Source organism: Microtus oregoni, unplaced genomic scaffold, assembly GCF_018167655.1.
Source record: "Microtus oregoni isolate MIOR12 unplaced genomic scaffold, Mior012 000004F_ref0000308, whole genome shotgun sequence".
NCBI classification, from domain to species: Eukaryota; Metazoa; Chordata; class Mammalia; order Rodentia; family Cricetidae; genus Microtus; species Microtus oregoni.
In genome coordinates this window covers 46,857,382-46,872,377 of record NW_024543063.1, presented here as the reverse complement: position 1 = coordinate 46,872,377, position 14,996 = coordinate 46,857,382, and the positions used below count along the sequence as shown (strand labels likewise).

Sequence of the window (14,996 nt, the reverse complement as noted above, 5' to 3'; positions counted from 1 at the left end):
GACAACATCAAAAGCAAATCAAAACCATACACATACTTTGTTTTATTCCAAAAGGCTTTAATTGAATTTCTCAATGTTTTTCAAAAACAAAAAGATCCAAATTATAGGTAAAAAGGAACATGGAAAATTCAACTCAAGTGGTATCACGATCTTGGGGTCATGCTTCAGGCATGGCAGGACCCAAGAAAGCACAATACCTGCCCTGGGCCCAGCCTAACCCTGCTGGTTACCACAATGCATAGACCAGTGTGTCCTGCCCCCTACCTCCCTCCAAACACTAGAGATGGAGGTCTGGGCAGGTAAACAGCAGACATGGTCCTGCCTTGGCCTAGACCTGCCGACCGGCCTTCAGTGTTACCCCGTCTCTGTTTAAACAGCTAAGGGAGGCTAGGGGTCGCAAGGCCGTGTAACATTAGGCTGAGGCGACGGGCAGCTTTGCCAAGTGAGTTGTGTGGATCAGCCTGCAGGAACTGGAAGAGCTTCTGGCGCACCTGTGCCATGACAGAGCCCATGTGGTCTCGAGTGATGGGATCACTGTGGTCCAGGTGCATCACAGCCTCTTCCAAATAGCTGGGGATAGGGGGAAAGAACAGGCTACAGCTGGATGCCAGCAGACAGGAGTGCCCCCTAGTGGCACTGAAGCCCAGAGGGATACGGGCAAAGACAGCTTCTAAGCCTCATTTTGGAGGGGGTGGAGAACATGGGTAATAAATTAGGGATGGGAGTCAGGTAAGAGTAGGTGTCTGCTTTCAACTATTCTCTCTCTATCCTGTCTCTAGCTCATCTTCTGATCCCCCAACTGCCCCGCTCACCTGAGCTTGAGGTCACTTCTAGTTCCAAGGTCAGATGCCAGCTGCTGGATTAGGGAAAGGAGTACAGGCTGGGACAGTGGACAGGGCGGCTGCCCAAAAACCTGGGCTGGGTCCACAGTTTCACACACATACAGCACCAGGTTGAGATCAGCGGCTGTCAGTGCCTGGGAGTAGAACAAGGCAGCATGCTCATTTATACCTAACATCAGGACAGGATGGAATGCTTGCTTCTCTGAGGTGTATGGCCTAAGGGCAGAAGACCAACATTGGATTCTAAAGGTTCCAGAAGTGAGGTTCAGAAACTGATAAGGCTGTAGAGTTACTTTAGAAAATCAGATTATGAAGTTTTCCTGAGCAAGGTGGTCATGAGGAAAGGAGCTGAAGTGGGAAGAAAGTAGTCTAGCATGAGGAAACAACAGGAGCAAAGGCTTAGGAAGCCAAAAGATTCAGTCTGCCAGACAGCCCAGAGCCTGCTGGGGAAGTGGGCATAGGTTACGTAGATCTTCTCAGGAGACATCTTTGTGAAGGGATTGTAACAGGATTGTCATACCTGCTGGAAGGCTTGATTGAGGTGGCCCTGCTGCAGTAACTGCAAGATATGGGCTTGTTGGGCCTGGCAGTCAAGGTGGGCAGAAGGGACAGGCGTGCCAGCAGCTGAACGCATGGCCTGCATGATGCTGGAAGTGACGGTGGCCTGTTGTTCCTTAAGGGCCACACTTACTTCACCCTTAACAATGCGTTGTACTTGTGCTAAAATTGACTCCTGCAAGCTGCAAAGGGAAGTGACCCAGTGAAGTGGACTGGAAGCCCATTTTGGGCTTCCTAAACTACCACCTCACCCAGAGCCCTGCCCACAGACCTGCCCACAGCCACATGGAGCTGGTGCTGCACCTCAGCCCGAACACTGCTGGACACAGTGGCCGCCATCTGCTCAGTGGCACTCTGCAATGTGCTCACCAGGCCCCGGAGTTGGGCCAGCACAGGCTCCCTAGCTTCCTGTTCACGTGCCTTTCGGCTCTTCATGTGACTCTCTAGCTGCTGCAGATCTGAAGGGCGACACCAGGGATCAGCAAAGGGATGACAGCAGAGCACAACCGTTCTTACTACTTTGGGATTTGTGACGCCACTCACATTCCTGTGTGCCCAGTCTAAAGCTGTCATTGATTTGCTGGAACATGGCCTGGCAACTCTTCTCAAAAGCTGGCAGTACCACGCTCTGGAAGGCTTCCCGGTAGGCAGCCTGCATTGGTCCCTGTAATGTGTCTGCAGCTGCTCGGGCAATGGCATCTGTCAAGTTCTAGAATATAAGGAGGGGGTCAAGTTCTAGAATATAAGGAGGGGTCAAGTTCTAGAATATAAGGAGGGGTCAAGTTGTTAAGTCTAGTTTGGCCTCATTTCCCATCTTGGACCCTGCATCACCTTGGACTTGAGTAGCTTAGAGATATTCTCTTTCATGCTGCCTTCCACTGCTGTGAGTTTGGTAGCCACGGAGTTGCTTAGCTGACCTGCCACAGGCTCCAGACTTCTGGAGACACCTAAGAAAGACGGATGAAACCAAAAGAAGTTAAAAAGCTTCCTATACCCACATGGCTCACCCAAAAGAAATCTCATGAGAAACTCACACGGAGGAACTGTCTTCTTGATTTCGTCCCTTATACTGCGCTCCAGCCGCCCAGCCACAGCTGAAGACAAGGCCTGGGACAGTTGCTGTGTCAGCTGCTCCTGCAGCTGCCCACCCCGTTGCTGCCCCTCAGCCAGGGCCCGCTCCAGCCGCCGCTCTGTGGTGGAGCTAAGGAACAGGCCTGCAGCAGGACCTATACATTTCCTTAGACAAGAACACTGCCGTGCCCTACTGCCCTGCTGTGTCACTACCCCCAAGGATACGCTCTTGCTCATGCCGGGTCTCCAGGGCACGTTCTACATGGTCAGTGACAGTGTTCTGTAGACCTTCAAGTTGGGCACAGAGACGCTGTAGCAGTTCTTCTTGGTTGTGCCATAGCTCTGTCAGCTCTCTTTGTTGTTGCCAAATTAATGCTGTCCAGTCCTCAGGGGGCTCTGCCACCTGCCAGAAGCACTGACAGCTTATAATGTCTGTCCTTCCTATCTCCACCCACCATAAAAAGGAATAACTTAAAGTCCCTCCCATCCTTGTGGGATGGGGTCCCAAGAGTAGAAAGGTGCTCCCTTACATACCTGGTGCTCTGTGAGCCGGGATCCCACAGTTGAATCCCTACATAGGCAAGGAGCATTGAAGGTCACATCAGACAGCTTGGTGACCCTCCCTGGCCCCAATCACAGAAACCTCCTACCCATCATCCTTCTTGCTTTTCCTCTTGAGCTTGGGTGAAGTCCGAGGGGATCCTTTGGTCTTCCAATCCTTGGCGGGCAGCCGTGGAGTAGGAATTTTGCTGCCAAAACCCCCTGAGGCAGAAGCAAGGCTGGCAACCTCGTCATCATGGTCACTGTGGAAGGGGAAGAGGGCTAAGTGCCTGCTCACAGGCTGGCCCTCCTGTAGGAGAGGAAAAACAGAGCAAGTGGTGCCCACCTTTGCTCAGCACTGGTGTCCTGGCTGTCATGTTGCTGCAGTAGGTGATAAGGTGGCCGGTGGAAGGCCAGGCTTTTGTGCTTTTCCTGGAGGCCATTCCTGGGGCTAAGGAGACACAAATTTAGTAGATGATAATCCTAATGCCCCTCCTATAAGCATACTTTGCCCCTCTAAGCGCCTCACCTTTCTGCCAAGGTACTACAAGTCTCACGAGTAATGTCAGGTGCTGTAGGCCAGACTTGACTGTCAGGGGTTGCAACCTCCTGGGTCAAGGCTGCTTCCAGTAGGGAGGGGGTACTATGCCGATCCCCATCCCCAGAGCCTCCATCTAGGCCAAGTTGAGAGCCAAGCTCAGGGCCTTGCCTGGGCCGAGGAGACAGTAAGTGTAGGGCTGAAGCTGCGGAAGCCATACTGTCTGGCTCAATGAGGCCTTCAGGCACAGAGGAGCCAAAGCCACGGGACAGGGCCTCAGATGCAATTTCAGGGATGTCCTGGGACAGGGCAGTGGAAGCTGAGGAGATCACATCAGGGGAACGGGTGCGACTGGGAGAGGCTTGGGGTAGCCCCAGTGGCTCCACTTCCTGCAAATCCAAGGACAGTGCAGAGGCAGCAGTAGACACCTGACAAGGGCCAAAGATGGAGGCTTAAATACTGAGTAAGGGGCACAGAGACACAGTACTGGTACTGTAGTGATGAGACAGTGTAACAGGGAAGAGAGATCCAAGTAAAAAGCAGGGCCACAGTTCACAAGAGGGGGATGGGAGGCTGAGGAGATACCCTCCAAGGAAGGTATTTCCTTTGGGGAAATATGAAGCCCTCAAGGCTAAGCACGGTCAACAGAAAAAGTACATTGGAATACAGCACCCCAATATTCCCCATTGCTCTCCACCTGCTACCCAGTACTTTAACACTTTACAGATTCTCTTTCTGTTTCTCACACACACACCTGTCCAGGTCCCTTGGGGGTCAATTTGTCAGCTGGGCCTGGGAGCAGGCCAGGAAGGAGGCTTCGAGGGCTTGCCTGCAGGCTGCTGGTACTGTTTATTGTCAGACTGCCATCCAGCTGCAGCTTGGGACTCAAGGTCAGCTCCTCGGATGGCCTACTGGCAGAAAGGGGAGGCATTAGCTACTATGATTCATCACATGTGGCACCAGGCTCTGCTATCACCCAGACTCTGCCTTACCTGGGCAAGGAAGGGTCCATGGCTGAGGAGCTACTCACAGCAGACACAGCTGTTAGGGAGCTGCTGCTGCTGCTACTGCTGCTGCTGCTACTGCTGCTGCTGCTGCTGCTAGGGGACGCAGAGATCTGGGAAGATTCAGAGAATGAGCACTAAGGCTGCTAACGGAACATTACCACGCCTCTCTTCACTGAGGACGTACCTGCTGCAGGGAAGCGGTGGGCGTCATGAAAGCGTCGGGTGTCATCAACTTAGGCTTGGTCTCACTGCTCAAACTGAGGAAGTCTGCAGGTGCAGGCAGTTCCACGATGCGTCGGAGGTCAGGCTGAGACCCGTGGGCAGCTGAAGCTAGCCCCTCAGAGCCTAGTTCAGGTCGAGACTCTCCAAAAGCTGTTGGGAAAGCTACTTGAGTCAGATCTGAGAACCATGTCAGTGTAACCTGCTTCCTTCCCTTCTCTTCCCTAACTCACTGAAGTCCTCATGAGCCGTATGGGTAGGGAGCGGGGCCACCACATCAGGGTTCAGCTGTGGCTGGAAGCGGATCTGCACATCTTGTAGTGCTCTAAAGAACAGAGAGGGGGAGAACAGAATAGCCAAATGATCCAGGGCGAGGAGGGTGGGGGACAGACAGGACATGGGCCTCCCCGACACTCACTTAGTGTGCACACAGAAGAGCTTGATAAGCACCCCAGCTGCAGACTCCACGGCACCAGCCCCATGGGAACTCTCTGAAAGGACAGTGTGGATCATTAAGTGGCCTGCTCTGTGCCGGGACACTTTCCACACACCAAAAGACAGCCCTGACCCTGGGGCACCTCACCAGCCCCCAGACTGTCATTCTCCTCCTCAGCAGGCAGCACTTCAGTGTGCCGCAGCCGGCAACGACTCACAACCTGGATCCCAAAGCTCAGCACAGGATGGGTGAGCAGGAACTCAGAGATGGAACTAAAGCAAGCACGGCCCTCATCTTGGTTCTGCAGCAGCTCCATCACGTAGAGGACCTGTGTGAATGATACAATCCTAACTGAACTGAGGCTGCAAGGGCTGTGGTCTGTCACATATCCCTGCCAGCCCCAGCAACACCTGCGCTTCCCAGTACCACCACAGCAGCCTACCTTTCGCTGCACATCACTAAGAATCAGATACTCTGCTGAGAGGTCCAAGCAAACTTTGAGGCTGGGAGGTACACTCACTGAGCTGAAGATATCTGGGGAGAAACTAGGAAGCCAAGAAGTAGATCAAGCAAGACTGAGAATTCAAAGCAGGCATACCCCTGGCTTATCCTCAACCCCCTAGCTCTAGTATACCGAATGGTTTGCAGGCAGGTCCAGGACACTGTGCACCACATCTTCAGCTCCCGATTCTGGTCAGCGCCGGTAATGAGGAATCTCCAGAATGGGACCCTGAAAAGCAATAAAGCATTGACTGGTTACTGGCAAGGAGCCCATGGACAAGCCTGCCACAGACTTTGCATACCCACTCACTCACTCAGGATCCTGTTTCTTATGGTTATCACAGAATAAGAGGCAAGAAAGGGGCCGCCCATCATGAGGCTTCCATTCATGCAGGCACCTGTAAGCAGACAGATGAGAGGCTGAGTGAATGAACCACCCAACTTTCTAGACAGGAGGTAGAAAGTAGGGTCTTTAAGGTCTTGCCTTACCTTGGCTCATCCTGACCTTCAATGTAGATCTGCCAGAATTTGACAAAGCCATCATGGCTTGCAGTAGCCAGGACAGTTCCATCAGGAGAGAGGGCTCCTTCACTGAGACACTGCAAAGAACCCAGAGAGTTCCAGGACAGCCAGGGCTGCACAGAAAAACTGTCTCAAAAACAAACAACAGAAACAACCCAAACAGTGTTGCTTTTCCTCCTGACCAGAGGTAGGAATGAGCTCTTCCTAAATGAGGCTGGTAGTGAGCTGGACTGCCTGACAGCAGACTCACACTTCTCTGGGACTGAATGAAGTGGGCAGGCACTACAGAGAAAACTGTCCTTCAGGGCACACCTACATTAGAAGTGAACTGTACAAGTAAGGGCCAATTTGGGTTCTGCATCCACACTGGCAACATATTGGTAAAACCATTTGGGCAGCTATGAAAATGGGGAGTAGATGAAGGGCACAGGAAGAGGGGAACAGGGAGGCAACCAGTTGTAGGCATACCGTGCTATGGCCTTTTACCACAATGAAGCCCTGCTTGATTTGGCTGACATCCACAGGCCAGGTGTTGTGGCTGGAGCGAAGCATATCCAGGTCCCATACCTCCGCCTAGCGGTACAGGAGGTATTCAGTGCACAGGCACGATATGACGGTTCTGCCCCTCCTTCACCACACCCGGCCCTCTCACCCGGTCTTCATGCAGCAGGGCTACTGTTGGGCTACTCTCCTCACAACAGTCCTCACTCTCCTCGGGGATGAAGGGGCACCAGATGATCCTTCGAAAGTGGTTCAGCGGCGTGCCCTCTGGCTGGCGGATATGAACTAAAATCTCTTCTCTGAGTAGGGAGTTAAGGCTTGGATAGGTAGATGATGAAGTAAGCAGCCCTAGAGGCTCTAGCCCGAGGCCCATCTCTACTTCTTCGGTCCCTTGCCTGGGAATGGATACTGAATTTTACCCTTAACCAGAGCCAAGCGCCACACAAAAAGATTGCCAGCCTCATCCAGGCAGGCAAGCTGTGGAGAGTTGAGGTGTGCAAAGGCCAGATCAGCCACACTGCCTGTGAAACCTTTGAGCAGGGTCCGCTCTGAAGTGCTGACACTGATCACACGGACCATTGCAGAGCCGTTGTTGGCAGCTGGAATTAGAAAAGCAGAGACTCTGAGCAAGCACCCGGACCCAGGCAGCAGCCCAGGAGCCCTGCCCTTGCCTACGTCACTGCTATCATCACAGTAACAAGCCTGGTTTTCCCTAACCATCTCCCCCAGTAAGCCCTGGGAGATGTTGAGGAAGCCCTGATGAGCATTCTACTGTACCACTACCACCCAAGGGGTTCAGTAGCCTGACACTAGATCTGCATCTCTGGGGCTTCTAGCAGAACGTTTCCTCTTTGGCCAGCCCCTTACTTACCCCTAATGGCGTACGCCAAGAAGGAGTTAGACACTGCAATCAGGTTGCCATAGTAGTATTTCTGCTCCCAGTCATACTTGGCGACAGGTTGGATTTTCACCTGAGAACTCAGAGTAAGGAAGGTTGAAGAAGCTGAGACCTGGAGTAGGTACCAATTCTGAGGACAAGACAGGCTACAGGAGTAAGCCTAGTACCACTGATACCTCCCAGAACAGATTTCCACAGAGGACTGGGAGTCAACACTGGTTTTCTGAAAATATGGCACACTTTATACCAAAGCTTCTCTCATAGGAATCGGAAGCATGAGTGAGAAGAGAAGAGAGGCACTGAGTGTGCTCCCATTCGCTACATGTGATGGGCCGTTAACCTGGTCTGTGGCTATGGCAGAACTTGTCCTTTCTCCCATTCCCTCTGCTTGTTAAAAACCATCAGATTGGGCTGGAGAGATGGCTCAGTGGTTAAGAGCATTGCCTGCTCTTCCAAAGGTCCTGAGTTCAATTCCCAGCAACCACATGGTGGCTCACAACCATCTGTAAAGAGGTCTGGTGCCCTCTTCTGGCCTGCAGACATGCACACAGACAGAATATTGTCTACGTAATAAATAAATAAATAAACAAACAAACAAACAAACAAATAAATAACCATCAGATTGCACTCCGAAAGCTAGCCATCAGGGTCTATTCCCTTAACTGGACACTTTCTTATGCCAGGCTCATTCCTGAGGATGAATACCAAAGTCCAGTAATCAAAACTCCCTTTGGTTCACCTAATTAACATGCCCAATCAGAATACACCACCACATCCTTGCTCATTCTAAAATTTACACCTGCAGGGGGCTGGAGAGATGGCTCAGCAGTTAAGAGCACTGGTTCCAGAGGTCCTGGGTTCAATTCCCAGCAACCACATGGTGGCTCACAACCATCTGAATGAGATCTGGTATCTTCTTCTAGTCTGTAGGCATACAGAACACTGTATACATAATAAATAAATTTTAAAAAATCTTTTTTTTTTTTTTAATTACACCTGCAGCCAGGCATTGGTGATACATGCCTTTAATCTCAGTACTCAGGAGGTGGAGGCAGGCAAATCTCTTATGAATTCGAGGCCAGCCTGGTCTATAAAGTGAGTTCCAGGACAGGTTTCAAAGCTACACAGAGAAGAAATCCTGTCTCAAAAAAAAAAAAAGAAAAAAAAAGAAAAAAAAGAAATAAAGAAATAAAGAAAATTATACCTGTAAGGTCATTTACTGCCGCTTTCTGCCCGAGCCAGAAATCAGTCACTTTAATTTTTCTTTCTACTTAATAAAGGATCTCATTGTGAAAACAAGTGTTTGGGTGTGTGCCTGATCCAGAATCTAGAAGGGAGGCCCAGCTGTGGGGAGTCTACTTCAACATGTACCTCACAATCCTGGTACTCACCTTGTTGCTCCCCCGTGCCTTGCTGGAAATGCTAGAATCACTGCTGGCTACAATTTCCACCTCCTTGGCCAAAATCCCAATGCAAGTGGAGCTGTCATCTCCAGAGAGGCAACTGGAAGAGGTACATAAACAGAGTCTCTGTTCACCAAATAGCAGTAGAGGGATCTAAGGACTGAGCCACATGATGGAGATGTCTAGTCTCAGATTCCCAGTTCTGTGTGGTCCATGCTCCCATACACAGTTCTCCTCGCATACCTCCCTCCTGACAAATGAGGTTAATTCCATTCCAGTCTTTAGCTTGTCTTCAACTCTTAGTATAAATTCAACATGGTACAGTGCTTAGCCCCAGACAGTACAAAAGAGAAGAAGGAGAGGCTGCTGGTCCCCTTGACCCTAATCTTCTCTCTCTCTCTCTCTCTCTCTCTCTCTTTTTTTTCAAGAGCCTGTCCTTTGGAGCCTGTCCTGGAACTAGCTCTTGTAGACCAGGCTGGTCTCGAACTCACAGAGATCCGCCTGCCTCTGCCTCCAGAGTGCTGGGATTAAAGGCGTGCGCCACCACTGCCCGGCTCTAATCTTATCTCTTTAGCTATGCAAAAACCCCAAAGATATCATTACCCCCATTAGTATTTCTCAGGTACTCACATGACTTGCTTTTCCTGCAGGTTAATAAGTGGCATGGTCCGTATACCAGGTTTGCTTGTTGAGTTACCATCACCAGAGCTGAGTGGGTCTGGAACCAGGAGCCCATTGAGATCTCCATTGTAGGCACTGGATGGCCTTTGGCTCTCTGCATTGGAGCCTAGGGGGGAAAAGGACACTGTGACAAGGTTCTTTACCTGCCATGAGCTTCTCCTACAGCTCTAGACCACAAAGCAGTCATGAACACTTATTATATCCATAGGGAGGAGGGTTTCTTGTTCATTTTTATTCTACAAGTACGGTGTAGAGCAGGACGATGAGACTCTTCTACCTGTGGGAGGGGTACAAACCAGTAAAGACCTTCTGATGAGGCCAGACCCACAGTTTAGTGGTAGCATGTTTGCCTGCTTGTTTACCGTATGTGAGACCCTTGGTTTGATCTTTAGCACCAATAAATAAATAAATAATACTTGGGCTAACAAACAAACTTGACTTGAAGGAGGGTATAAGGACAATCAGGACATTACAACAATTGTGTTTACAGCATACAAACATGGGAAATGTTAGGTGTTGTGGGTATAATCTCAGCACTTGGGAGATTAAAGCAGAAAGACGGTGAATTCAGGGTCATACTAGGCTATATATGAAGTTCAGGCCAGCCTAGACTACATAATAAAATTCTGTCTCAAAACAAAACAGAAGGAAGTAGGAGAGATGGCTCTGTGTTGTTGCTCTTGTGGAAGAGCCAGGTTCCATTCTTAGCACCCACATGATGGTTCACATCCATCTGTAACTCCAGTTCCAAGGGATGTGATACCCTCCTCTGATCTCCTTAGGCCCAAAGCCCACATGTAGCACACATACATATACACAGGTTAAACCATTTTTTTAAAGTATGAAACAAAACAAAAACAAATAATCCAGAAACAAAACATGGGAAGGATAGAAGAAAAACAGGGCTGCTAGTGCCTCTGATATGAGGCTGGATTGCTTAGTCTCTCCCTCTGTGCAATGAGAGCCATAAAAATTCATTGCTCCCTCCCTTTTGTGAGACAGGGCACCTTCCTGTGGAGTTCAGACAGCTGGCCTTGAAGTTGGAATCTTCTTGCTTCTGCCTCCTAAGTGCGGGAATTACAAGTATATGCTAGCACACTTGGTTCTAGAAGAGTTTTAAATTGTCATAGTCAGCTGGAGCCAGTGGCCTGACTGTTCCAAGGCAAGATACAGACAACTAAGAACCTGCGTGACACTGGACTCTTAGTGGTAGAGTTTGTAGAGATGGCTCCAATTCAAGCAAAGACGGGGCCTGATACACTGAATTAGTTAACAAGCCTGAATTGGGCAGGTAAGCTCAGAAGGAAAGGTAAGCACTTGAGGAACTGGACAAAGAGAAGCTATATGGGCATGGGGTGGAGTGTGGAATCAGGAATGACAGTATTTTGGATGTTTGCAATGGCTGGTCCCACTCCTCCTTACGGCTGGGGATTGAATCCTGGGCAACCCATACATGCTAAGTGGGTTTTTGTTTTTTGAGGGGAGGATAGTGCTGAGGATGGAACTCAGACACTGCACATGCTAGATAATTGCACTACCACTGAGCTATGTCTCCAACAATTTATGTATTTACTTTTTTTTTTTTAACTGAGATTTGGTCTCAACATGTAGCCTGAGGTGGCTTTCAACTGACAATTCTCCTACCTCTGCCTCCCAAAAGCTGGGACTATAGGTGAATGCCACTATGCCTGATTTTTGGTTAAGTTTCAAAGACTCATTAATTCAGACACCACTTTCTGAACTCCAAGCTAGTAAGGTGCTTCAAGAAAAGAGCCAAGTTTTCAGTCATGAAATAGTCTAAGGGCTGATAAGTCTTAGGTCCGTCAATGAAAAGAGACTTGGGAAAAAAAAAAAAAAGAATAAGTTGGGCATAGTGGCCCATGCCTTTAATCACAGCGTTTTGGAGGCAGAGAAAGCTGGATCTCTGTGAGTTCGAGGTCAGCCTGGTCTACAGAGTGAATTACAGGACAGCCATGGATACACAGAGAAACCATGTCTCGAAAATCAAAAAGTACCAGTCATTAAACAATGGAGTTCCAGGGAAAGACCCCTCTCTTATCTTTTCCTATGACTAGAACCACTCTAGCTGCTCAGGGATAGGCTGGCTACTCTTCCTTCCAAGCACTCTACCACAAGGATAAACAATGGGCCTAGTCTATACAGTTAACTATGCCAGGCTCTACCAAATCTCTATGGAGTATAGCCTGCTCAGCTGAGGGTGGGTATCAGAGGCACAAAGCACCTCACGAGTAAAGGGAGCACGCACCAGGCATGAGGCAAAGACCCAGTGGTCTCAGGCAGGGAATGGATTATCTGTATCAGCTAACCCCACTGGATAGCCTATCAGTGCCGGCTTTAGCAATCTGAGTCCTCCCAGCAAGTATAACAAGGTGTGAGAGAAGAATCAGTTCTCAATTATGGCCTACATGTACAGCACTATCACCAGTCAACCTTTCAAACATCGAGGTTGCATACACTATTTCCTTTAGGCAATATGTGCTTTCTATGTAAGTACCTAGAATAGTTTTCCTGGCACTCAATTTCTTGTCTATAGTATTTGATCTAGCCTAAATAGTTTCCTCTCAGACCTGCCCTGTCTCTCTCACACACACACACTCCCACTGCTATCACAACCATCTTTTTATTTTTTTCAAACAACCATCTTTTACAGTAACAACAGTATACCACAACTTTGTAGGCTTTCTGCCCTGGAACTCTTTTTTTTTTTTTTTTGGTTTCGAGACAGGGTTTCTCTGTGGTTTTGGAGCCTGTCCTGGAACTCGTAGACCAGGCTGGTCTCGAACTCACAGAGATCTGTCTGCCTCTGCCTCATAAGTGCTAGGAATAAAGGCGTGCGCCACCACCGCCCGGCTGCCCTGGAACTCTTATCTGGCAAGAGTAGCACCAAAAAGGATACTAGGAGCTAAGTAACACTCAGATGAATTGGGAACATATGGGTTTGCAGATGTATGGAACCTAATCTAATCAGAGCCACAGTGTCTGTGATTTGCCTTCAATCTATTAAGAACTTGGATTTGGGGTTGCCCACCTTTTATCAGAAAATCAGTTTCAGAGTAACATCAGGCCTGGAGTCTACATTCTGGGGGGAGGAGGGAGGCAAGTTATGAAGAGGAAATGAGGCTCTTCTGAATATCGCTTAATTCTAGGCCCAGAACTCGGTAAACAGACACTGCACCAGGCCTCCGAACCATGACGAGTAGGGGCATAGGGCCAGTCCTCAAAACACTGGAGTTTGGAGGCGAGGAAGTCAGAAGGATTGGGTAGATTCTGAGGACCCTTACCTTTGGCCAAAATACTTTTTTTTAAATATTTATTTATTTATTATGTATACAATATTCTGTCTGTGTGTATGCCTGCAATCCAGAAGACGGCACCAGACCCCATTACAGAGAGTTGTGAGCCACCATGTGGTTGCTGGGAATTGAACTCAGGACCTTTGGAAGAGCAGGCAATGCTCTTAACCTCTGAGCCATCTCTCCAGTCCCCTGGCCAAAATACTTAAAGACAAGGCAGAATGGTCTTGCACGGGATAGGGAGGGGTAAGGATAACACCCAGGGGTCTGCGCCATTCTCTAGATATGCCCAGGGATCATCCATGACTCCAATATTCGTCCTCCGCAATCAAATGGGAGGTTCCAGAGCCTGTCTAAAAGGGTATGCGGCACCCGAGGACGGTTCAGATCTACGCCAGAGGTCGGCCTCTTCGCCAAGAGCCCCCCCATTCCATCCCGGCTCACCTCCGGCGGGCCGGTCCAGCTTGAGGATGTCCCGCAGATGCTGCGTGGCGTCCTCGATGTCGATGCTCGCGCAGGACGCCATGGGCCCAGCCACGAAAGTCCGGCTCGTAAGAGGTTAGTTTCTCTACCTCCGTGCACTGTCCAAATTCGCTCAGCCACGACCCCGCCAGACAGCAGAGGACCAAGCGCTACACAATATCTACCCGCAGTTCGCAAACCGCCACCGGGGCTGCGTCTCTGAGCCCCGCCAACCCCACCAACCGCCTCCACTTCCGGTCCTATTGACCTTTTCTTCCCGGATCCTACAAGGACCACAGAAGAAAGGTTCCGCGGTGTGAGCGACTAATTAGTTCCCATCTGAGTTTGCCTTCCTTAGCTTCAGGCTAGCTCAGCAATGAAGAAATTTACCAAGACTGAGAAAGAGCAAATGCGCTCATAGAGCACTGGGTTGCTTAAAGCCCTGCTGTCTCCCGGGATCCAATTCAGGCTCTGGCTCATTCTGATGAACTCAGAACCAACTCTAACATCCAGGTACTGACTTTTCAGACCTTGAAAAAGGTGAATTGGTAGAAATCTGTTCCTCCTTTAGGAGTAAACAAGACCTAGACACTTGCGAGGTCATTAGGCCCAGGAAGATGATTATTACCACAAAAATCCAAAAACCTACTGTCATCCCCTTATCCCACGTGGCAACTTCAAATTAGAAATAAAGAAACCATAGTTTACAAACACCTCTTTATTGCAGACATTTCAGGCACAGGTACATGGAAGAAGCTGTATTGCAGATTTTATACAGGGTGGATTAAGAGGCAGCGGGTACCTACCTCTTCCCCACCCCTACTTCCCCCAATACACAGCAGCTTAGAGATCAGTCCCACTGATACCTCCTGTGTGCTGTCCAGAACTATGCTGGTGTAACCAGGCAACCTGTGGAGTGTGAGGAAATTTACTCCCACCCTCCAGTGCAGGATGGGAGTGGGGGAAGAAGGGGAAGTTTTCAGGTGTGCCCAACCAATCCTAGGCTTGGTTCTAGCCAGCAGTTGCTTTCTTGATACCAACTTTATACTAGGCAAGACCTGTGCCCAAACAAAGAAGCAGGGCAGAAACTGCCGTTAGGACTCCCTGGGATTTGAAGAGCTCAGGCGTGTGGAAGGTAAGGAGATGGTGTGTAAACGCCCTGCAGAACTAGAGCATGACTCTTATACTGATTTCTTCCATAATGTGGAATTTATACTCCAATTCAGTGGGGCCTGGCTAATATCCCAAGCAGGCAGAACAGCATCTCTTGTTTTGCATGGGGAATGTGGGCACTCTGAATCTGATTCTGTTTTGGGGATAGAGCAGGTCCCTCCTCCTGGGACTTCCACCCAGAGAGTCTAAACATGGAAAACCGTATTTATCAAGGCCTTTCTGCTGCTCAAGGAGAATCACCTACCCTGCTACTAGACCCAAACCACCTACTCAGAGCAGAGGCCACAGGAAATGTCAGACAGAACCGACTGAAGAGCCTTCAGTACACGA

At 49.5% G+C, this 14,996-nt stretch overlaps 1 protein-coding gene across 2 annotated transcripts; it reads right to left on the bottom strand.

The window, feature by feature from the left end:
- Positions 1 to 45: 45 nt before the first annotated feature.
- Edc4 (enhancer of mRNA decapping 4) lies at positions 46 to 13,734 on the bottom strand. 2 transcript variants are annotated; one of them, XM_041650764.1, is made up of 29 exons: positions 13,476 to 13,734; positions 9,667 to 9,823; positions 9,025 to 9,136; positions 7,607 to 7,706; positions 7,145 to 7,334; positions 6,887 to 7,034; positions 6,703 to 6,807; positions 6,202 to 6,311; positions 6,027 to 6,110; positions 5,846 to 5,941; positions 5,654 to 5,756; positions 5,359 to 5,539; positions 5,194 to 5,266; positions 5,009 to 5,100; positions 4,741 to 4,928; positions 4,542 to 4,666; positions 4,304 to 4,460; positions 3,541 to 3,977; positions 3,358 to 3,462; positions 3,122 to 3,274; positions 3,006 to 3,042; positions 2,697 to 2,874; positions 2,435 to 2,590; positions 2,232 to 2,347; positions 1,944 to 2,109; positions 1,672 to 1,858; positions 1,363 to 1,582; positions 813 to 976; positions 46 to 570 (listed from the first exon to the last, which is right to left on the bottom strand). In XM_041650764.1, the coding sequence occupies exons 1-29, from the start codon at positions 13,555 to 13,557 to the stop codon at positions 378 to 380; spliced, it is 4,215 nt and encodes a 1,404-aa protein (XP_041506698.1). In that variant the 5' UTR covers positions 13,558 to 13,734; the 3' UTR covers positions 46 to 377. The 2 variants fall into 2 exon arrangements, with proteins under 2 accessions (XP_041506698.1, XP_041506699.1); XM_041650765.1 differs by having other exon boundaries at positions 4,304 to 4,457.
- Between the last annotated feature and the right edge of the window lie 1,262 nt (positions 13,735 to 14,996).

What these genes read in the sequence shown, in the direction of transcription:
- Edc4 (XM_041650764.1), bottom strand. Translation starts at nt 13,557, where the DNA reads ATGGCGTCCTGCGCGAGCATCGACATCGAGGACGCCACGCAGCATCTG. An exon ending in TGGTAAAAGGCCATAGCACG is followed by an intron (nt 6,312 to 6,702) that starts GTATGCCTACAA and finishes GGTTCTTTGCAG; the next exon opens with TGTCTCAGTGAAGGAGCCCT. An exon ending in GAATGACAGTCTGGGGGCTG is followed by an intron (nt 5,267 to 5,358) that starts GTGAGGTGCCCC and finishes CTGTCCTTTCAG; the next exon opens with AGAGTTCCCATGGGGCTGGT.